The following is a 24,295-nucleotide window of genomic DNA, read 5'->3' as shown; positions in this document are numbered from 1 at the left end:
ATACCTTATAATACCTTATAGTTCTGACTAAGATCTAATATCATCTAAGATCTATACTACCTTGTAGCTAATTAACCTACCTTTTGCGATCTCAGCCGACAGCATTTCCAACTTTGGGAAACTTCGGATTCCGAACAGTTCTTGGAACACTTACGTGACCCAGTAAGTCTATACATACAAAGAACTGTTCTCCTGCTCAGAGGAAGATGATTAGTGGCAATTTCTGTTGTCTGGATTTGCTGTGGTCCGGCACCAGTCAGGTCCTAAGGATGACAGACTAGAGAGCTTTAACCTGTAAGTGAATTCAGTGCTTTAACTTTTCATCCAGAGAATAAATTACATTTTTGGGAAACATTTCATTTTGTGAGATTGCTAATAAAAGAAGCAAATGCATTTTGTAAATTAGGTCATCCCTTAATAATAAAAGACAGGAGTTTCTAAACCATACATCCCCTGGATTTGGTCATTTCTTATACTGATTCCAGCTTTAACTCATAAATAACACACAAAAAAGGAAGCTATTACTGTAATTAATCATTGACAAAACTGAAACAAAGAAATAGTTTCTTCCTTGTCGCAACATTAATTATTTCTATACTAGGGTGAATGGGATGTTGTCCTTTTACCACTGAGCGAGTTGTTTACTGGGCCAGGCCTGAAGTAAAACCAACTGAAACTTTCACTTAGCATAACACTCATTCTCTTAGTGATAGTGGAAGTAACACATGAGTTTCCTTTATCTGTTGTCACTGTGACAAACTTGCATGAGCATTATTTCATCCACCTATGATGTGGATGAAATGTGAGGTATTGCATTTTGGGAGATCAAACCAGGATGGGGCTTATACAGCGAATGGTAGGGCCCTGGGAACTGTTATGGAACAGAGGGATCTGGGAGTGCAAGTGCATAGTTTGCTGAAAGCGGTGTCACAGGTAGATAGGGTGGTGAAGAAGGTGTTTGTTACACTGGCCTTCATTAATCAGGGCATTGAGTATAGGAGTTAAGTTATATTGCAGTTATACAAGAAGTTGGTGAAGCCACACTTGGAGTACTGTGTTACAGTTTTGGTCACTCTGTTATAGGAAAGATGTTATTAAATTAGGGAGAATGCAAATAAGATTTACCTGGATGTGGCCTGGACTTGGGGGCCTGAATAGTTGGAGAGGTTGCGTAAACGAGGACTTTATCCCCTGGAAAGTAGGAGATTGAGGTATAGAGGTATATAAGATGATGAGGGGCATAGACAGGGTGAAAGCACATAGTCTTTTTCCCAGGGAAGGGGTGCTAAAAATAAGAGGGCATAGGTTTAAGATCAGAGGCAAGAGATTTTAAATCAAGGGCAATTTCTTCACGCAAAGGGTAGTGTATATTTGGAATAGTGGTTGAGGTAAACCCATTAGCAACATTTAAAAGCCATCTAGGTAAGTCCATGGAAAGGAGAGGTTTAGAGGGCTAAGGGCCAAACGTGGGCAAATGGGACTAGCTCACTGGGCAACAGTCAGCATGGACAAGTTGGGCTGAAGGGCCAGCTTCCATTACGTATAACTCTATGACTATGACGCCTAAAATACTAGCCCAAACATGATTGATTTTACCATAACATACTTGAAATTAATAATTTTTATCATTTGAAGCATTTCAAATTCCACTCCTGACCTAATATTTTGTGTCATTTCTCTGCAAGAGGTGAAATGTCTTACTGAAACATACACAAACCAAGGGAAAGAAATAATTTCCCAACTTAACTTATTTTGTCACTAAGAATTAACACCACAGATTATTTAATAAAATAAAATTATAACATGTACAGCCACATATTAGGAATGATAAAAGTTTGGGTAAAAAGGTCTTTTAAGAAAAAGCAGAAAAGACATGTATGCATCCAGTGAAGGCCATTATCAAACCACAATTTAACTGCATCCTACTGTTATCCTCTGATTGATTGTCCTTTCCAAGGAAAAGTGTTCTTGTCAGAAGATGAATTGAATAGCTTGGCTCTTCTAAGGAATAAATTCATCAAAAGTTTAACCAAACTTGGATCTACATAACTGTAATTTTCATCTCATTCAAATAAAGCTTAATCATTTTTATTCCAATTGCTGGGCACATCATTTCTTCCAGAAGAAATCTCTGGCTCAGGAAGTCCATCTTCCTTGTAGTCATTAAGCACAACAATTTTCCCATATAGCATGGCCATGTCGGCATGGTTGGCATTAGATCCAGGTAAAAATAATGCATTAGCTTTAGTCCTCTTATAGTTTTTAGCATTGTTTATTGCTGCTTGTCAATATTCAAAATGAAAGACTATTAATGGGGACATCAATGGGGAATGCATGAATTGTTATTTCAATGCATATCTATCAATACAAAATAGATTACTGCTTGTTTCCACAGTGTGCTCCATATTGCTATTCTTTGTGAATTTCTCCTGTTAATGGTGTCTCAAAATGATTGTCAAAATTTATAAATGTCACTGAGGTATAATACTCTTTTGCCTCTCCGTTTCATTGTGATTCTGAAACCATCTTCAGCCTATTACTCTCCTCCTAATCCACTAACAAAAGGTTTTCAGTAATCTGTGTTAAATAAAAATATCAAAAGAGCTGATTTTGCATCATGGGGAAAGATCCTTTAAAACTTGCAGTGGTGATATCCTCAAGGTTTTAATTTATGAGGGAGGTTCGAGGCAAAATCTTAAGGGTGATAAAGTCATGTAAAAGAATATCCGAAGTGGTTGAAGTGAGGGAGAGGCAGATGTTGGCAATGTTCAACCCAGCGAATCAATCCCAGCCTACACAGCAACCCCAGTCTCCACTAATTTCCCTGTAATCTGTTCTCCCCACATTCCTATCAATTCTCCCTAAATTCACACATTGATTACAGGTCTTAATTTTATTTTTTTAATTTATAATCATCAGGATGGTGTAGATCTATGATCTTCTCCTGTGGTAAATTGTTACAGGTATTGCACATTTACATCCATTTTCTGCTCACCAATTTTTATCGATGCACCATAGGAAGCATCCTATCTGGATGCATCAAGGCTTGGTATGGCAACTGCAGAGAGTTGTGGACACAGCTTAGCACATCACGGAAACCAGCCTCCCCTCCATGGACTCTGTCTACACTTCTCACTGCCTTGGTAAAGCAACCAGCATATTCAGACATTCTCTCTTCTCCCCTCTCCCATCAAGCAGAAGATACAAAAGCCTGAAAGCACGTACCTCCAGGTTCAAGGACAGCTTCTATCCCGCTGTTATAAGACTACTGAACAGTTCCCTAGTATGATAAGATGGACTTTTGACCTCACAATTGACCTCATTATGGCCTTGCACCTTATTGTCTACCTGCACTCCACTTTCTCTGTAACTGTAACACTTTATTCTGCATTCTGTTATTGTTTTACCTTGTATTACCTCAATATACTTTTATAATGAACTGATCTATATGAACAGTATGCAAGACGAGTTTTTCACTGTACCTTGGTACATGTGACCAAAAAAAACTTAGAAGAAATTTTCTTTTCCCTGCATTATACATTTCTTTGCTAACTAGAGTATCTGGTTCCTCTTATCATCTGCTCTACCAGTATCCTGATTTCAGTCCAATTCAACTGTGACAAGTCATTAAGGGGAACAATGAATCAACGGGACACCTTTCTAACCTTTCTCTGTAACAGAACATAGCAGCACTGTCAAAGGCTTAAAAGTGAGAGGTTAAACTAATCTAGTCAGCCACCACAGGTATCCAGCCTAGCAACATCAAAAGAGAGACAAGAATGAAGGAAAAATTAAACACAACAATTTTGTCAAGAACATAAAGCTGATAGTTAAAATGCCCATAAATTATTGAAAAATTTCAGTATTTAATATTAAGATGATGACAGACTTGGGAAAGACTTGAGAAATTTACTCCAGAATATTTGCCAGCAAAAATCTATTAATGTGATACAGGACTTCCATTCTAAGCTTTATTTTTGCAGATTCAATATTAAATATTGACTAAAAAAAATCACAGCCAAATATTATGACAAGATGTTAAATAGTAAGTGTACACATACATAAAAAATGTTTATCTGTATATCAACTGTAACAATAAATCCCAGGAGGCTGTGTGTTGAAAGAACAAAATTTATAGAACTCCTTCTGCATTCCTCTGAGGACGTCTCCAAGTGCGCTACAGTGAGGTACGCCTGTTTTAATGTCTACCTTGTTTCAGCAGTCAATACACAGCAAATTCACACAAACAGAAAATAATTATCAACAAGGAAAAAACAAACTGCTGGAGGAACTCAGTGGGTCAGGCAGGATCTTGGAGGGAAATGGACAGTCGACACTTTGGGTTGAGGCCTTTCATTTGGGCTGCTGAGTTCCTCCAGCAGTCTTGTGTATTGCTCCAGATTCGAGCAGCTCCAGACTCTTGTGTCTCCTAATAATAATAATGTATACTTAATGACATGAACTGAGTGATAAACTGGGGCAGGAGCACTTATGTGCTGAGCCTCCAAAGAGAGGGAATTGTGGAGCTCAGGGGCCCAGATAACTTAAGACATAGCATCCAAAGTTGAAGCAATTAAATTCATTGATGAACAAGAGTTCAGCATTGGAATGCACAGGATTCACAGAGGTTGATGTGGTGGAGGTGGGAACAGACCAGGATTTAAAAACAAGCAGAACTTTTAACTTGAGGTGAGGTTAGTCCGGGAGCCAATGACAATCAGCAAGTATGGGAAGTGATTGGGAGCGAATGGTACCTGGGTGCAAGTGAGGAGATGGAGCAGCAAGAGAGGGACAAAATTGCTACTGATTTAGACAGAAAGGCTGGTTTATGAAGAAGGAGGCAGAAGTTTAAAATTTTGAGGGAAATATTAGGGGAGAATTAACTTTGATTTTATTCAGAAAGTAGTTATAATTTGGAAATCACTGTTTGCAAGTGTGGTAGAAACAGAATCAATCGGGGTCCTCAATAAGGAATTGGATGGGCCCAAGAGAGAGAATTAGAACCATGAAGGAAAAGGAAAAGTTGGAAATAATGGGATTGTTCAACTAGAAGCCAACATAAATTTGATGGGTCAAATAGCCTACTCCTGTGCCATTACAATTCTAACACTCTTGAATCACAAACTTTATGCCCAGCCAGGGGCACATTGGAACAGTCCTGTCAATGCTCTCTCCAGCACATAGGTACAACTCCAGAAAGCAGGGCAGGAGATTGAATAATTAATGCATGGATTGAGGTCAGCTGGTTTATCAAGTCCATACATGCTCTATGTAAGTGCATTTCAGCTAGTCCCACCCTCTTCCCATAACCCTCCAAATCCCCTTCAGATACATCCAACTCCCACCTGGAGTGCAACAACTGGATCTGCCTCCTGGCAATGCAGCCCAGATCCTAACTCCAGTAAAACTCCAATAATCAGGCATCCAGTTGTTCGGAAATCCTGATGGTTTGGCTTCTGGCTCACCCACTACACTGCAGTGTGAGTCATGGGTCCAGAGTGGGAGTGTGCTGCCAGGGCTGGGGTCAGAGTCCGGAACACTAGAGGTCAGGAACATTTGCAGCCGGAGCTGGGGCCTGAAGTGTTTGTATATTTGCTGCTCCATGCAGGGTTCATGTAACATGTAAAAAAATGAATTGAGGGTTTTTATATTAATAGGAATAACATCCAAGTCAGAGTCATACAGCATAGAAACAGGCCCTTAAGCCCAACTCATCCATGCTGATCTATCTGACTGAGTCCATTCAATGGATTCAGAGTTGTCTGGAGATAGTTCAAACAATTTGCTTGTCTGGCACCACCAAATCCTCCAGTTTTAAACACCTCCATCTGATCCCCTCAGCACCTCCTCTGTTCTAAGAAGAACAACCCCAATGTCTCCAGTCCATCCACAAAACTAAAGTCTGTCATACCCAGAACTGCTTTAGTAAGTCTCTTTTGCACCCTCTGCAGAGCGCCGATACCATTCCTAAAGTGTGTGATGCAGAACCCCGACTGTGGAGAATCAGTGAATCACATTAACTGAGGGTCACACATCCGAAAGTCAGATGGTTTCTCACTCCACAGATGCTGCTTGACATGCTGAGTTTTTCCAATGTTTTGGTTTTATTTCAGCTTTATAGATTTCTGCAGTTTCCAGCATGTCTCCAATGACTCACCAATTTTTACTGATGCACCATAGAAAGCATCCTATCCAGATGCATCACAGCTTGGTACAGCAACTGCTGTGCCTGAGACTGCAGAGTTGTGGACACAGCCCAGCGCATCACGGACACCAGCCTCCCCTCCCTGGACTCTGTCTTTACCTCTTGCTGCCTTGGTGAAGCAGCCAGCATAATCAAAGACCCCACCCACCTGGGTCATTCTCTCTTCTCTCCTCTTCCATCGGGTAGAAGATACAGGAGCCTCAGCGCACGTACCACCAGGCTCAAGGACAGCTTCTACCTCACTGTGATAAGACTATTGAGCAGTTCCCTTACACGATGAGATGGTCTCTGACCTCATGATCTACCTTGTTGTGACCTTGAACCTTATTGCACTGCACTTTCTCTGTAGCTGTGATGCTTTACTCTGTACTGTTATTGTTTTTACCTGCACTACCTCAATGCACTCTGTACTAACTCAATGTAACTGCACTGAGTAATGAATTGACCTGTACGACTGGTATGCAAGACAGGTTTTTCACTGTACCTCAGTACAAGTGACAATAATAAACCAGTACCAATATTCCGCATTCTGTTATTGCTTTTCCTTTTGTACCACCTCAATGTACTTATGTATGAATGATTTGACTGGATGGCATACAAAACAGAAGCATTTCACTGTATCTCGGTACATGTGACAATAATAAACCCATTACCAATTCTACACTTTCATAGTTATCTGCATTTTTGTAGATTTCTGCATGTTTATAGATTTTCCGACCTGCAGCCTCACACAACTGGGCTGCAAGGGATTGCATTGACTTTCATGGCTGGTATTGCACCAGCAGGTCTCCCTCACCAACCCAGTTCTGCAGGGGCAACCTGGCAAAATATAACACCCATCCTGACAAGAAAAACATTTACAACAGCTTGGTTCTTTGCTTAAAGATTTGGGGGGGGGGGGGGGGGGGAGGGGGGGAATGGTCTTCAATTTTTCTCAATTGTGTTTTTATTCCTCACCTCTTCTTTTTCGAGCTAGAGCTGCCACCTACCCCGTGTGGCCCTTTGATCTGTACCTCTGAGGCTCACTTTTTGTGACTATTATGATGACTTGGTGTTTGCTTTAACCTGCAGCACCGCCGGGCTCCGACCTCGAGCCCGCGAACAACTCCCCGCCGACCCAACTCCCGCCCAAACCCAATCAGCCAATCAACGGTGGGGTGGGACCTAAACCTGGGATTCAGCGAAAGAAGATTGGCCAATTCTTAATAACATGGGCGGAGCTGCTCCGAATTCCTGTCACTTAATTCGATAACAAAACGTCGGTCAAAGCCAAAGTCTAATATGATTGGATAGATGAAATGTCGATCAATAATAGGATTTCTTCTTTTACTCATTGTAATGCGCACCCTACCTTTATCCATAATTTTTGCTTTGCGCCGTTAATGCTGCTCTATAAATGCAAGCTCTTGTTTCTTTGCAAATTCCATTTTCATTAAAACAACTACAAGTACCAGAAGGCAACGCGATTAATGCTCAAGCGTAATTACTCATCCCCGTGTCAACGTGGCGGTTCCTAGCCAATCGGAAACCGATTAGTGAAACGACGTCAACGTGAAAGAGCTCGACCAATCGTAGACGTTGTGACAAATTTGGGAGCCCAAATAACTGAAAGTAACGTTAACGTTAATTGGACAATTTTGTAATCTCTGTTCTAGTTACAGTACAAATTTATTCAGGGACAGTGTGTGATAATTCCAGCATCTTATCACAATTATTGATAACACTGGTAAGATTAATCGTTTCTTTTGATTAAACAAAGATAGATTTCAACTTGTATTACAAAGGTCTTGAGTTTAAATTATCTTTTTCTCTAAAGTTTTGAAGAAAGTGCTAAAGTTTGCAATAACTTGTTAACACTTATTTATCAGAATTATGCTTTGCATCCACTGTCTCATTCATTTGCTGAGAGATATCAGACTTGTTTTTACTTGTTCAACTGGTAAAATTCCAGCACAATTCAGTGATCTTTAAACTTGTGGGGTGTATATTAATTGATAGTGTTAGCTTTGGTTAACATTTTAATTATAAAGCTTTGGAAAAACGCAGAATTCTTTTAAAAAAAAAGGTTTTCGAAGAGTTGCTTAAGATCGTGACTGATTTGTAGTGTTAAAATCGAGCTGAGAATTTGCAAAACCCACCAAGTTTGCAAAGGCTTCCTTTTGTGCATACTCTGAGCTTTGCTTGTAGTAACTAAATAATGTATGTTTAAAAATAGCAGACTTTATTATAGAGGTAATAACTTAAGAGTTAATCAACCGGTTTCCTTTCATTAATTTTGATGCACGCATTTTTAACTCTGAGATGGCTATAATAATTTGTTTAACCCATTGATATATTTAGGAACATTAATGTAGAAAAGATTCTAGCTGTTTTTAGATTAAAGGGAAATTTTACATTAGCTGTGGACTAGATAAGAGTGGTGAGGTGTCTCTTTGCTTCTTTAGAATTGGATTTATTATCGTTGAGTTAATGACATGAAATTTGTTGTTTTGCAGCAGCAGTACAGTGGAAAGGCAAAATTACTATAAATTACAAAAATAAATAATGTTTTTATGGCATGTTCTCTGTTCTATAAATAAGGGAGAAATCGTTAATTCCTGAGTATCACCTGGTATGGATTTAAAATATTTGCACTTCATGCCATTTGAAATATTAACCCAGTGACATTTAATTCTTTAATCCCTGGGAGAAAAATCATTTATGTGGAAATAGTAATAAAAGGAGACAGATCTAATTGTTACTACTGCAATACAATTCATAATAAAACAGCACAGCTTTATTTTATTGTTGAAAGAACCAAATATTGGAGAGAGGAGTATTTATAGTGCAAATTGTCACCTGGAATGCAATGTTTGGAAGTGAAACTGGATTCCGTGATAACCTTTCAAAAAAAATAATTTGGATGTAGTGCCTTCAGGGTAGAAAACTGTCCTGTGGTGCTCCAAGGGAGAGTTATCAATGAAGATTTTGACATTGACAAAAGGAACATTTGTAGGAATTGTGACTAATTGTCCAGCCTTTGTGATTTGGTGAGGTTTTATAATATATTTTCAGCCTGTTTGTGGCTCTCACCCTCCTCCTGTACGTGTTCCCTGCAGTGATGATGAGGTCGCTGTGCCTGCTGGGGCTGCTGGCTATCTGTGCCTCCGTGGCGTTGTGCAAACCCACCTCTGAGAAGAAGGACCGAGTGCACCATTCCAAGGATCTGGGCGAACGGGAGCACGAGGATCAGAAGGGGTTCCAGTTTGACCACGAGGCCTTCCTGGGGAAAGAAGGTGCAAAGACCTTCGACCAGCTCACCCCAGAGGAGAGCAAAGAGAGGCTGGGGTAGGCAGAAAATCAGTATCAATGGACATCCTGATCTGACCCATGAACACCAGCTGCACTGTCCTTGTGCACCCCTGAACTGCCCCCTCACCACCACAGTCCTGGGGCACTGAACCCCAAATCCCCAACACAGACCAGGTGCACCCCATTACATTGACTCTCCCCACCCTATAACTCTCCTACTGCACCTTTCTGCTGGCCCCCGTTAACTGCCCTGACGTTACCAGCCTGCATTCAGCTGGCTGGCTCCCAGGTTGTCGCTGTACCTTTTTTTACCTTTTGTTCCTGATAACCTCTACTTGTTTTATCATCAGGCAATTACAGTTAATGATTGTGCTCTTGATAAGCTGCTGCCCGTGTGCATTATTTCAATGAACAGCCCAGTGACTTTTGGCATTTTCCAGCCCATTAAATATCACAGCTTCAGCTTGCTGTGAGTTGGATTCCTGGTGCAGTCTCTTTTCAGGAATTGTGATCTTGTGTTTTCTGCAGAAATCTGTGAGTCGGTGACTTTCTGGACACTCTTTTTTCCCCAATCAATCCCCGTGTGCTTGAGTTTTAAACCAACAGAATCTGGCATCGTTTCCCTACCCTGGTCATTGTTCTTTGACCAGGACCGCTGCTTCCTGTACTTCCCCCTGAGCTGAGTTGGCAGTGAGACTCGGCCCTTCCCCCACTCCCACTCCCAAACAGCACTAGAACTTCTCAGGAGCAACAAGAGACGTGGCAGAGGAAGGAGCTGATTTGACCCACCAGGCTATGGTGCAGACGTCCAGACCAGTAATCTGTTACACACTTCTCCTCAATTTTAAGCTGTTTCCAGCCAACAACTCTACACACCCTCAAGTTATCCTGAGATAGATTTTAAAGTCCCACTGAATTTTCCTTGAATTGCTAGGGAACCAGTCCGTGCTTTCTCAAGTGTTACACAGGGAACCCTCAGCGCTGTGGAGATGCGAATGTATTACCCATCCCCAATTGCCCCTGAAGGTGGGGATGAGCTCCCTGGGATGCATCGTCTGTGTCACCCATTTACTCCAATTAATAAATACATTAATCCCATCTTTTTAAATGTTAAATTCTCCTCACATTCTCATTAACTCTCCTGAAATTCTATCACTCATGCACACACTTGTGCTATAAGGAGAGGTTGGACAAACTTGGGTCGTTTTCTCTGGAGCAGCAGAGGCTGAGGGGAGACATGAAAGGTTTACAAAATTACGAGAGGTATAGACAGAGTAGGCAGCCGGTAGCTTTTCTCAGGGTTGAAATGTCTAATGCATTTAAGGCGGGGGGGGGGGGGGGCAAGTTCAAAGGAGATGTGAGGGGCAAGTTTTTTTTTCACACACAGTGGTGGGTGCATGGAATGCACTGCCCGGGGTGGTGGTGGAGTCAAATACAACAGAGGTGTTTAAGAGGCTTTTGGATAATCACATGAATGTGCAGAGAAAGGAGGTGTATGGACATTGTGTAGGCAGAAGGGATTAGTTTAATCAGGCATTTAATTAATTCAGCACAACGTTGTGGGTTGTGCTGTACTGTTCTATGTTCCATACACTAGGGGCAATTTACAGAGGCCAACTATGATATCTTTATTAGTCACATGTACATTGAAACACAGTGAAGTGCATCTTTTGCATAGAGTGTTCTGAGGGCAGCCCTCGGGTGTCACCACACTTCTGGCGCCAATGTAGCATGCCCACAACTTCCTAATCCTTTTTGGAATGTGGGAGGAAACCGGAGCACCCGGAGGAAACCCACGCAGACACGGGGAGAACGTACAAACTCCTTATAGGCAGTGGCTGGAATTGAACCCAGGTCACTGGTGCTGTAATAGTGTTACGCTAACCGCCACACTGCCGTGCCTGCACGTCTTCGGGACATGGGAGGAAACCCGAGCACCTGGGGGAAACCCATGTATGCGGTCATGGGGAGAACATGCAAACTTCACACAGTCAGGGGTCAGGATCGGACCCGGGTCTCGGGCACGGTGAGGCGGGCACGGTGAGGCAGCCACTCTACATTCTGTTCCATCCTGTACCACTACGTGACCACCTTGAACTGCTGCAGTTCTCTCGCAGGTGTTCCTGTTGCTGAATGGGGAGTTCCACGATTTGGTTGCAGCACTAATCAAGGGACAGCACAATGTTTCCCCAGTCGGGACGGTGCGTGTCTTGGAGGGGAACCTGCAGGTGGTGGTGTCCAATGCACCTGCTGCCCTTGACCTCCTTGGTGGGAGAAGCTGGGTGAGGGGTCAACGCTGGCCAGAACGTGGGAGGTCTCCCCCGCTCCTCCATCTGTTTGTAGGTGGTCCTGATCTCCAGTGGTGCTGTTGGAGTCACCAGGCCAGTATCTGCACTGCATCTGTCAGCTGGTTCACGTTGTGTGTCAGTGCTGCGGGAATCAATGTGGGGAGAGCGAACTTCTGGAGGTGGTGCTGCTGCTGAGGGGTTTTGATTTTTGGGTCTTGTTTCAATACAAGTGATGGGTGAAGTGTCCCCCTTCTCTTCCCCCAGCTGTCCAGCACGGGGAAAGTTCCGGATCGGAGGATGAGGAAGGTCGGCCGAGCTGAAGCAACTGTGACTTGGCCCAACTTCACCTGGCACTGCAGTCAAACTCCGATAATCCGGCACCGGATCAGGACCCTTGATAGTCTGGCATCTGGTTCCCTCCTTGAGCTAAGGGTCCGGGGGGAGGGCAGCTGCGGTTGGGGTGAGGGACGTGAGTGGGTTTACAGCCGGAACCAGGGTCCAGCGTGCTCATGAATTTCCCGCTCCCTTTAAACTCTCTGGAATTAAAGGTTTATTATAGGACTGTGTAACATTTGTTTTAAAGGTGAATTGAGTGTGTTGGGGGAACACCCATTAGTCCAGAGAACCTGCTGGTCCAGCAACACCCAAGTCTGGAGTGTGCTGAATCATCAGAGCTTTGCTCTGTAATGCTGTTGGGGTGCTAAACCAACCCACACAACACCAACCCTACATCTGCAACAGAACACTATGGACTACCTCTCACACCACCATAGACTTGTCTCTGTAGGGGTTTTTTTTTCACATTAATGTCTTGTTTTGTAGTTTTTCTCCATTGTCTGGTGTAACTTATGTACAATTTATGTTCTGTGTGTTGTCTGTACCTATGTGCTGCAATGCTGCTACAAGCAAGTTTTTCATTGTACCTGTATCTCACCGTACTTGTGCACAGGACAACGTTGGCAGTACTGATGACAAGGGGTTAAGGTAGAAGGTTTGCAGTTTAGAGGAGAGTTGTGAGATTTTCTCTCCCAGGTCAGAATCTCGGAATAAGGGGGTGGCTGTTTGTGAAATTTCTTCACTGACTGGATGTGAATCTTCGGGATTCTCTACACGAGGGCCCAGTCACTGGAATATTAAGGACGGTGTGAGGAGTTGGGGGGTTAGTACAGGAAAGTGGGGCTGAGGTGAAAGATCAGTCAGGAGTGGGCATTGAGAGGGGTGAACAGGCAAACTCCACACAGACAGCACCTGGGATGGGGATTGAACCTGGGTCCTCAGTGCTGAGGCAGTGGCTCTACCACTGTGTTGTTCTGACCTTTGCCCCTTCCTGTGACCTGTCACCCACCTTTTTCCTTCTCCCACACCTCCAGGAAAATCGTTGACCGGATTGACCAGGACCAGGACGGGCTGATCACTGCCGATGAGCTGACGGCATGGATCAAGCGGGCGCAGAACCGGTACATCGACGAGAACGTCAACCGACACTGGAAGGACTACGACCTCAACCAAGATGGCAAAGTGTCCTGGGACGAGTACAAGAACACAACCTACGGATACTATATCGGTGGTGAGAAGCTCAGGACACTTCTGTTGCGCTTCTGTGGGCTCCCCCATTCTTCACTCTACACTGTTGCTGGTGTACAGTCACTGTTATGATGCCAGTAAACTGGTGCATAGCAAGGTCCCATAAATAATGCTCAGATTATCTGTTGATCTCATGCTCCTTATCACCTGATCTGCTTTAACCAACCTCCATGTTCTCTTGGAGACGCAAGAGACTGCAGATGTTTATAGCTCCAGTCTTTCTGTCTTCCATCTGGCTCTTTCCCATCTCCTCTCCCCCCACCCCCCAGCTGTGTTTTGAAAACTGTAACCCCTCCACCTACTCTTTTCCCCTGTTCTGTGGAAGGTCTCCGTCCCAAAACGTGAACTGGTTTCTCTTTCCACAGATGCTGCTGGACTAGCTGAGTTCTGTTTTAGTTTCCAGCCTCTGCAGTGTTGATCCATTAGTGATGCTGGTTCAATGATCTTACATGACGACCAGCCTGAGAGGGATAACGCACCAGAGCAGAGCCACAGGATCCCCTGAGGGTGGGCAAGATGGGGTCAACATCTCAACCAAAAGCTGCTCCTCCGACAGACCCCTGCCCCTACACCAAGTGTCAGCTTGGCTTTCTGAGCCGGAGTCTGGGGTGGGTCTTGAAGCCACAACCGCTGACCCAGTGAGAGAGCAGCCCACTGAGCCTCAGCTGATACTGGGGGGAGGGGGGTGTATCGGAGAGTGGTTAGTAGTGTGTGCGTATGTGGGTCTGGTCTGGCTTCATCCCTCTGCTCTCCAAGCTCCTGTCAGTCACCAGACCCAGTGTGCCTGGAATCTGCCTCATGGGTCCTCCCCGTGCTCATCATCCCCTGCTCTGCACAACAGTAGTGGACAGTGGGCTATTCCACTGCAGCAGCCGTCACAGCCCAGCCAAATCCTGATGTGTGTCCGCCAGTGGGATTGGTGGGGAGTCTCCCATCCCGATGTCACAGTCTTGTGTTCTGCACTCTCTCAGGATCAGGTCCTGCTCCCACTCGAGCCCTGAGGTGCTGATGTTGCCACAGGTGGGCTGGGAGGTATGGGAGCTGGTGAATTCCTGTGCTCTCAACACGTAGACCTGAGCTTCCTCTTCCCTCTCCTTCCCCTTTTGATTGCTAGGGCCAGCATTCCCATGTTTTCTGTTCCAAGGAAGCCTTGAACTGCTTCCTCAGTCCACCTGGTGCTCACGTCATTGGCATGAGCTCTGTGTTTCAGAAGTCCAACATAGAAGAGTATAGCCCAGGAACTGGCTCTGTAGCCCATCACCGAACATGACGCAATATTGAACTAATCCCATCTGCCTGCACGTAATCCATATCCCTCTTCGCTGTCTGTTCATGTCTGTCTCAATGTTGCTATTGTACCTGCTTCCACCACTTCCCCTGGGAACAAGTTCCAGGCATCTACCACTTTTTTAAAAAAAAACTTCCCCCTCTCCCTTTAAACGTATGCCCTCTAGTATTTGACATTTCTAACCTGGGGGAAAAGTCTCTGACTCTATCCTATCTATACCCCTTGTCATTTTATAAACTTCTATCAGGTCTCCCCTCAGCCCCTGCCGCTCCAGAGAAAACAATGCAAGTTTGTCCAATCTCTCCTTGTAGCTGATACTCCGTAATCCAGGCAACATCCTCCTGAACCTCTCTTGTACCCTATCCGAAGCATCCACGTGCTCCCTGTAATGGGGTGACCAGAACTACACACAGTACTCCAGATGTGGTCTAACCAAAGTTCCCTATGAGTGACATGGTCTGTCTAGTGTGTCAGTGCTGGGGATGTTGGTCTGAGAGAGGTCACTGTCGTTGGATCAGTTATCCATCCGGTGGATTTGGAGAGAACACGTTACTATCCCTCTGGTGCCTATTGTGGGTTGCCCATATCCCATGCCCGGAGGGAGGGGGTTTGACGTTCTGATCTTCAAACACTCAAACACCTTCTTGCTCTCTGGTCCACGGGCAGAGACTGCAGTCGCTCCTTGTGCTTTACAGCACAATATTGCCATCTGGCGGCAGACATTTGGAGATGCAACTGGTTTCATTCCAGTTAAAATTTCTATAATGTGATTTTTTAAAATAGGGTGTTTATTTGTTTTAACAGATTTTTATGAGCAATCATATTTACACTGATCTTTAGTTTGAAGGAAAAAATCATAGTCTCCTTGCCCCTATGACGCCAAAATTTATTTTAAATTGAGCAGCTGATGTTCCTTCTCTGCAAATTCTATTTGTTATTCAACTCCACTTCTCCAACTCCACTTCAGTAACTCTCACTGATCTACCCTGTGTCAAAGACCTTGATGCCGTACCTTGACACCAAGGAGAAGTTGGGGCAAATGGCCAGAAGCATTTGAAGAGCACAGAATGCACACATTAGTCAAAACTAGCCACAAGATACGGGCAGGTCCATTGGTCAGAGGTTGTGGGTCTAATGCCCATTTGCTGCCTCTCTTGTGATCAGTGCAGTTAAAGCCTCCTTCCACCCCACCCCTACTGCTTCTGCCTTTCCTGGTGTTTACTGGCCACTCGGCCCCTCCCCTGCTTTGCTAACCCAGCCAATCCTGTGCTTCATCCTTTATTGCTGCTCCCTACACCCTTTGACCCCCAAGATGACTCATCGTTGGCCGCTAACAATGAGGCCTCCTGGGGCAAGGGAATTCTGAAGATCCACAACCAGCTGGGGGAAGGAATTACTCCACGTGTCCAACACTTGCCCTGCAACCACTCCCCGGGTCCAGAATGCTACTGACACATTCTCCCTGTCTACCCCACCTGGCGATTTGACCCTGGGATGAGCCTTCAGATCTGGGCAGGTGACCCAACACGTTGACATTTCCTCTCCTCTCCACAGATGCTGCTTGACCCACTGAGTTCCTCCAGCAAATTGTTGCTCCAGATTCCAATCTCTTGTGTCTACATCAACTCTGCTCCTCTCCCTGCAGATGCTGCCTGACCTGCTGAGTAATGTCAGATTTTCTGATTTTTTTAATTTCTGTTGTCTATTTAGAATCAATAGTGCAGGGGTGATGCACTCTCTGCTCAATCCTTGAATACACATCACTCTTGTTTAAGCCATTCTATTAGCCTATCCTTGGAGTACTGCAAGCTACACACCTCATTACCCCCAACCTCCAGCCAATCTTTAATCTTCCCTGATGAACTCTAATCTCTTTAGTTTATTACTGTTGAGCCTGCTCTGATAGCAACTTGTTGCAATGATTATTTCAAGATGCATTCCTTGCTGACTCCCTTCTTCCTGAACAGCCTATCCAGGTTCCTGGCAGATATTGGGATGCCTCTGCTCTCCAGGAGGAGTTGTTGGCATGGCCTCTGGGATATGAAAATACTTTCTGCCCATTGAGTGTTTGTCCACTCTCTGCTCTCCCAGGTGAGGAGTTCAGTGACGTCAATGACGCTGAGGACAAGGCCAGCTACAAGAAGATGTTGAGGCGTGATGAGCGAAGGTTCAGGAACGCGGACAAAGATGGCGATCTCATTGCCACACGAGAGGAGTTCACTGCCTTCCTTCACCCCGAGGAGTTTGGCTACATGAAGTCTGTCGTTGTTACGGTAAGTGGGAGGGGGTAATGCCAGAAGTTGGTGGGTTGCCCCCTTCTCTTTGTGGGGTGCAGCCTCCTTGCTGGGACACTACCTTGGCCAAGACCATAAAACGTAAGAGCAGAATTAGGCCATTCGGCCCATCGAGTCTGCTCTGCCATTCAATCATGGCTGATTTATTTTTCCCTCTCAACCCCATTCTCCTGCCTTCTCCCCGTAACCTTTGACACCCTCACTAATCAAGAACCTATCAACCTCCACTTTAAATATACCCAATGACTTGGCCCTCCATAGTTGTCCTCCATAGTTGTCCGTGACAATGAATTCCACAGATTCACCAACCTCTGGCTAAAGAAATTCTTCCTCGTCTCTGTTCTAAAGGAATGTCCTATTCTGAGGCTGTGCCCTCTGGTCCTAGACTCTCCCACTACTGGAAACATCCCCTCCACGTCCACTCCGTCCAAGCCTTTCAATATTGGGGAGGTTTCAGTGAGCCAAGTACCTGCTCCTCATCCCTGTGAGTGTAGATGTTCGGTGTGGTCCAAATGAATCCAATCTTCACACCGCCAACACACATTCCAGTCCCAACTGGGTAACCCCTCTCCCAGGGCTGCGGGGAGAGAGGTTCTGACTGGACAGTGATTGTTTAACCCAGAGTGGTTGAGGGCATGGTTGGGCCACAGTGGGAGAGAGTTTTGGTAAATTGAGCAATGACTGGCTGATCCCTGAAGATTTCTGGAGGCAAATTCCAGCAAGAAGCACGGGGCAGGGGGAGGAATCAAAACACTGCAGATGCTGGAAATCTGACGTAATTAGCCATGATCTTACTGAATGATGGAGGGGGCTCACTGGCCTTTTCCTATTGTATGTTCTTGGTTCCTGCTACTCCACTCTCCATGGCTTCCATTCTCCTTGCCAACAATTTCAACGTCTCCTGTGTTCCTCTTAAAAACACTTGACCCTCTCTGATTGGTGAGGAGAGCGGATTTTCATCTGTTTTGTCCAATCAAATATACGCCTTCACTAAGGCCCTGATGCTGACCACCTATTTGCCCCTGGGTAGCTTCATAGCATTGCAGCCTCCTGATTGGGCAATTCGATTATTCTTCAGCCAGTTAAGCTTGGAAACATAATCCCCCTGAGCGTGAGATTTTGGAGTCTGAGCTAGTGGCTAACGTTGCAGGGCATCGGGGGACGAGGTCAGACAGGACAGGTGGCATTGCGGAGGAGTGGTGGATGGACCCTCCTGCAGGCTAGATGTCCCTTAACTTCCAGCAGTAAAGCATGACGAAGGTAGGAATTAAAGGGCGGCCTTTGCCCCTGTGTCAGAGTCTAACCCTTGCAGTCTTTGGAGGTTGTAGTGGAGTTTGGACCTATCGACCATGCATACTGCAAACCAGAAATGATTTAAGGCTCATATTTGATGAGGGGGAGTGGGTGGGTGAAAGGGGAAGGCCATTCCAGCCCCTTGAACCTGCTCTGTCGTTTGATCTTCTGACTCAAGTCAATGACCTTGCCTAATCTCCATGTCTTCTGATACATTTTTGGACACCAAGGGAACCTAAATCAGCTCTTAACATCACATCCAGAACCCCCTAAGATATTGAATGATATAAGTGAAGGAGTTTGAGTCAAGTTTATCTTTCTTTTGTTTCTACAGGAAACCATCGAAGACATTGACAAGGATGGTGACGGCATGGTGGATCTGAAAGAATATATCGGTAAGACTGGGTGAATATAACTTTAGAGGCAAGCCGACCTTTTTTGGTGAATTACGCCTTGTTCATTGGTTTGAGTAGGACAGGAAATTAACCATGTTATAATTGAATTAGGATGTCCCCTGTCACCCTGTCAATGTAGTTCAACCCCAGCCACAAGTGCTGCCTACTGTCCACTAAAGATTCTCGCCTCAGGCCCATGGTTACTGGTTTAATGCAGGAGGAGAGAGGGCTTTGAACTGGATTGAAACTCTCCCCTGGGAATTGTAGCCATGGAAAGGTTGGGGCCCTGTTGCCTTGGATGCCTGTGTACACACGTTAGACAAGTGGGTAATGCTCCCTGTTCTACAGCGGTCACTGACGTTGCTGTAAGTGACTGGGAATTATTTTCACTGCTGAGAATACCAATGTAGCCTGTTGTCCATGTGCTTTGTTTTGTGGAAGATGTTGTTTGCTGTAGTTCATGAAGGCCCTGGACTGGGTAGACTGTTGTCAGGTGGTGCCTAGTTTCTCCTTGCTGGGAGATGGATTGTTAAGAGTGAAGCCGAAGTCTGGTTTATTAGGTGACAACGGATAGTTGCTTAATTTTGGCTGTGTTGCCCTTTTAACTGTGCTCTTGTGACCCCACCCCCCCCCCCCAACAGGTGATATGTACACTCCGGAAGATGGCGAGCCAGAACCAGACTGGGTGAGGAACGAGCGGGAACAATTCAAACAGTTCCGTGACCTTGATAAGGATGGGAAGATGGACCACAAGGAGATCGAGCGTTGGATCCTTCCCGGAGATTATGACCACGCCTTGTCAGAGGCCAAACATCTGATCCACGAGTCTGATAAAGATGAGGTTAGAGTTAACCTTCCACTCCCTTGTAGCTTCCCACCTGACACCCATCTCCCCACGCAGTTCTCCCTCCCACACGCCCTCCTAGCTTCCTGTGATGTCCCCATCTGACATAGCGCTGACTTGCTCTTCTTTCTGTGCCTGTGCAGCCTCCTGTCTGTTCCTCCATGCACAGTGTATGTGTTTTACCTGCTGCCTGAGTTTTAGGTTTGTTTGTGGGGAGTAGGCAACGCTGGTAGGGCCAGCATTTGCTGTCCTTCTGGTGAAGGTGTCCCCACAGTCTTTTTGGGAAATTCCAGGATTTAGACCCACAATGGAGGACTGGAGGTATGTTTTCAGGTCGGCATGCTGGGAGGGGAGCTTCAGGTGGCGGTGTTGCCCTGTGCCCACTGCCCTTGTCAGGGAAGGTGCTGTCAGACCATCAGGGCAAGTAATTGCAGTGCAATTCTGTTTTTTGCCCACTCAGTTTTCCAACGTTCTTGTTCCATTTTGTTCCTTTTGTGTAATTTTCATCTTGTCAGCACCAGTCTCACTACTTGGTGTGTCAAACTCTGCTGCACATTCCCTTTCACACTACCCTGTGTGTGTGTAAACTGTGTTCTTTTGCACACCCCCTTTCTGCACACTTACTTGTTCTCTCACTGCCTTCCCTCTCCTGGCAAAGCAAGCTTCCTTTATGCAATCAATTGCAAGGTGCTCAGGGGAAGAAAGGACCAGGGTGGAATTCAAGTTTAATTTGCAACTCAAAGTTAGCAGATACACGATGAGCCAACTGCTCGTGCCTGCTGACAGTGAAGGTTATCTAAGATCACAACAAGATCTTGGTCAACTGGGACAGTGGGCTGAGGAATGGCAGATGGGGTTTTGGATAAATGAAGTGTTGCATTTTGGTAAGACAAACCAGGGCAGGACTTGCACAGAAAATGGTAAGGCTCTGGGAATTGTTGTAGAACGGAGAGACCTAGGGCTGTGTGTACATAGTCCGTTGAAAATGGTGACACAGGTAGACAGGGTGGTGAAGAAGGTGTTAGGCATGCTTACCTTCATCGTTTACAGTACTGAGTATGAGAATTGGGATGTCATATTACAGCTGTACAAGATGTTGGCAAGGCCACATTTGGAGTACTGTGTGCAGTTCTGGTTGCTCTGTTGTAGGAAGGATGTCGTTGAACTGGAAAGATTTGAGGATGTTACCAGGACTGCAGGGCTTGGGTTATAAAGAGAGGCTGGGTAGGCTGGGACTTTTTACCCTGGATCATAAGATCATGAGGGGTGACCTTAGAGCTTTATAAGATCATGAGGGGCATGGATAAGGTGAACAGCCAAAGTCTCTTCTCCAGGGTAGGGGAGTCCAGAACTAGAGAGCACAGGTTTAAAGTGAGCAGGGAAAGATTTAAAAGGGACCTGAGGGGAAACATTTTCCACAGAGCAAGTATATGGAACAGGCTGCCAGAGGAAGTGGTAGGGGTGGGTACAATTAAAACATTTAAAAGACATTTGGACAGGTACATGGAAAAGAGAGGTTTAGAGGGGTACGAGGTAAACACAGGCAAATGGGACTAGCCCAAATGAGCAACTTGGTTAGCATGGCCGTGTTGGGCCAATGGGCGTGTTTCCATGCTGTATAACCGACTCTATGCCCCTCCTGCACTGAGGCACTAACATTCTCATTGAGATCGGCAGAGGGAACGCGCCGTTCTGCAGAAACCCCCTGTGCTGTTTCACTCGCTCGCATTAACCTTGTCTTGTGCTGTCTGTTCACAGGACAATAAACTGACAAAGCAGGAAATTTTAAACAACTGGAATATGTTTGTTGGCAGCCAAGTGACCAATTATGGGGAGGACCTAACACGAAAACACGACGAGCTCTGAGTCGCGAGTCAATATTTCTAATCAATCAATCCATCGGCACCGATCCCACAGAAATTGCATCAAAAAAGTTTGATTTTTTTGCTAACCCAGGACGTGAATAATTTGAAATGTGATCAAAATCATTAATTGTATTCAATTGTTCTACTTCCCTTTTTGACTGAGTGAGTTTCCATCAGGTGTCCCATCCATCTTAAAGTGGGTTTCAATGTTCTGTTGGTGATGCATTTGATTGGCTCTTCTGTAACCAAGGAGATGGCCCAGAAATGGATCCACGTCTAATTAGTGGTGGAATTATAACTGGGTTAACTTATTCCAGATTTTGGCATTCTTGATGAGACTGAGCCCCACCCAGCTTTCAGCATGATTTGTCGCAGCTACCTGATTCTTTCTTTCGTATCTCAATCTCCTATCCTCCTACAAAGGGCTTTTTCTTGTTTGAAAAAATATTAATTTTTAGGATGTTTAATGGCTTGTCAGCAGATAGACTGACTTTAGCCACCTCCAACGCACAATCCTGTACAATCTTAAGTGTATTGATGCTTAGGGAACTTGATGGGAAATGTTTCCTCACTGTACCTGAGCAGGCAGCTGTGTCCTGGTGGGTGAAGTCCAGTTAATGTCAGATTCCACTGCTGCTAGATGCACACTTTACCCCCATTCCCAGCAGCTGGCAGGGTCCAAATGATCTGTGCTCATTCAAGGTTGATACTAGGAGACCTCTGTGACAGGTGGCACAGTCACTAAGTTTGAACCTCTATCAGAGTTGAGATTCAACTTGCTGCCCTGAGAAGCTGACTAGCCAGAAATTTTAAATTAACAAGTTTTTGCAATGTGCTGTCCAGCTTTGGGACCAAGCAACAGGTTGGAAATGCACCCTGATACTTCACCAAAATTAGTTCCTATGCACCACTCCCAATTTAGTTCCCATCAATGACAGACTCGTAGACCCCCAGTATTGTGCCACTAATGACTTGTGACTCATTTCAGGACAGACTCTGTAACTTACATTAACCCAGGCAAAGAAAGGTCAAAATGAGACTCCAAACAATATTGGTTAATTCATACACAGACCTCGCTAAAGCCATTGTGAAGAGCTTTTGCAGTATGTTACTGAATGTGTTTTTTTTTCTTGTTAGCTGAACCATTACAATTGTTAATTTTGTGGTTTCTGCCGTCCCGTTTGTTTCTAATTTGAAGCCTTGCTTCTCTCAGGATGGCAAACTCTCAAAAGAAGAATTCTTGGAGAACTACACCAGGTTCGTAGGAAGTGCTGTAACAGATTACGGAGAGATGATGGTCAAACACGATGAGTTTTAGTCAATGAGGTTACTGCAATTGCACTTTTTATTCTGCATCCTCCTTTGCTTTTTGTGAAAGGTTATATACGGGTGAGGTGGGGGGGGGGGGGTGGGGCAGGGGGCAAGGTGCTTTATTTGACTGCCTGTACAAATCTATTCATTTCTTTCAAGGGAGAGAGCTGGACAGTCCTTGACACACATGCTGGAATGTGTTCAAACCTGGAACCTTCGGGGCCAGTCTCTCACTTTACCTCCCAGCTAGAAACCAGATTAACGGGGTGAATGTTTTGGCAGTCACATTGCAACCGAGGGTAGAGAGGAGAGAATTCCTTCTTCTTGTATCTGATACAGGGGCTGAAGTACACTATTGGCATAGGGTAAAAGGTTCCTAAGTGAATGCAAAACATATAGCGTTAGAAGGGGTAACTGGTGCAGACTTTTTCCAGCATGAATAGACAGAATACCTGACTCAATGTCCCTCCCAAGAAGCCCAACAAAATAACTGGTTCAAACTAATACTGTACAACCATGTGTTGTGGTTGCAGGTTCCCCTAGCTCTCTTCATTATGTACATTTTCCTTTTAAGCTCTCCCACACCATTGTTCAAGTGTTATTAAGCAGAGGTTGCTTATTCAGTATTCAAGAGCAGTATTACATGTGCAATATCCAACCTACCAGTAGGATTACCCCTAACCTTTTTCTATTTGATCATTTAAGGTGAATTCAAATCTGTGGTAATGAGCTTAGAAAAATACACTTAGCACCGTGAAACTTGAACCTGTGATTAGCCTCTATCATGTCCAAAGGAGTTCACCTTCCCCATCTCTCAGGCAGATCTCCACCTGTCCTACCATTCAATACTGCTCTGGTCCGTATCACCAAACCTCGACCTGTAAATTGTGTTAGTGTGTGGGTGAGTGTAGAAACTTAAGGGGGGGGGGGGGATTCACTCACTAACTGACCTCTGCCTTGACCTTGTAGGCCAGGGGCAATTAGAAAAGGGCAGTAACTGACATGCCCATCCTGTGAATGAATAAAAGGTTCCCCTCACACAGTCCAGCACAGTGCTAAGTTAGCTTCCACAGGTGGCCCCTGGTTGGTCTAAGCTGAGGTTTTACAGTGACTCCACTATTGCCAGTTATGCTTGGGCATGACCTCTGCCTGGTCAAGCAGCTTTCTTTACCACCCTTTCAGTGTCTGCGTAACCAATAATGTTCAAGGAAAATACAATCCTAGAGCGATGCCAGCACATTCCCCAGCTGTGAGGGGGGTTGTGGGGGAGGATTAGAATATCAATGCTCTCTGCTTCTGGTCATTAAACTCTGTCCCTTGCAAAGTGAATGAGTGAAGTTCAGGAAACTGTTCAGGCTCAGTTACAGTGGAATACTTGAAGAAAGTTCCTGAATGAATTCTGGCAGTCAGTACTTTTGGATCTGTACCCAGTGAGGTTCAGCATCTAATGATTGGGAGAGAGGGAGAATGCTAAATAGATCTGAACCCCACGGGTTTACTAAGTTTGCATGGCCTTGCTCATTACTGCTGGGTTCTTTTGGTTATAAGATGAACGTGGAGAAGGCATCTTGTGTTAATAGCACCTGGCTCTGTACCTTTGACAAGAAATCTCACTTGTCAATAAATCTTTAATATAA

The 24,295-nt window shown here is 44.9% G+C and overlaps 1 protein-coding gene across 2 annotated transcripts; it reads left to right on the top strand.

Moving 5' to 3' along the window:
* The first annotated feature begins 7,834 nt into the window (after window positions 1-7,834).
* On the top strand, window positions 7,835-24,295 carry rcn3 (reticulocalbin 3, EF-hand calcium binding domain). Of its 2 annotated transcripts, none has more exons than XM_052042986.1 (7): window positions 7,835-7,931; window positions 9,304-9,532; window positions 13,155-13,351; window positions 16,748-16,929; window positions 18,578-18,638; window positions 19,280-19,479; window positions 22,561-24,295. In XM_052042986.1, the coding sequence occupies exons 2-7, from the start codon at window positions 9,306-9,308 to the stop codon at window positions 22,663-22,665; spliced, it is 972 nt and encodes a 323-aa protein (XP_051898946.1). In that variant the 5' UTR covers window positions 7,835-7,931; window positions 9,304-9,305; the 3' UTR covers window positions 22,666-24,295. The 2 variants fall into 2 exon arrangements, with proteins under 2 accessions (XP_051898946.1, XP_051898945.1); XM_052042985.1 differs by having other exon boundaries at window positions 21,241-24,295.

Source organism: Pristis pectinata, chromosome 33 (genome assembly GCF_009764475.1).
Source record: "Pristis pectinata isolate sPriPec2 chromosome 33, sPriPec2.1.pri, whole genome shotgun sequence".
Taxonomy (NCBI): domain Eukaryota; kingdom Metazoa; phylum Chordata; class Chondrichthyes; order Rhinopristiformes; family Pristidae; genus Pristis; species Pristis pectinata.
This window is presented reverse-complemented; position numbering and strand designations above follow the sequence as displayed.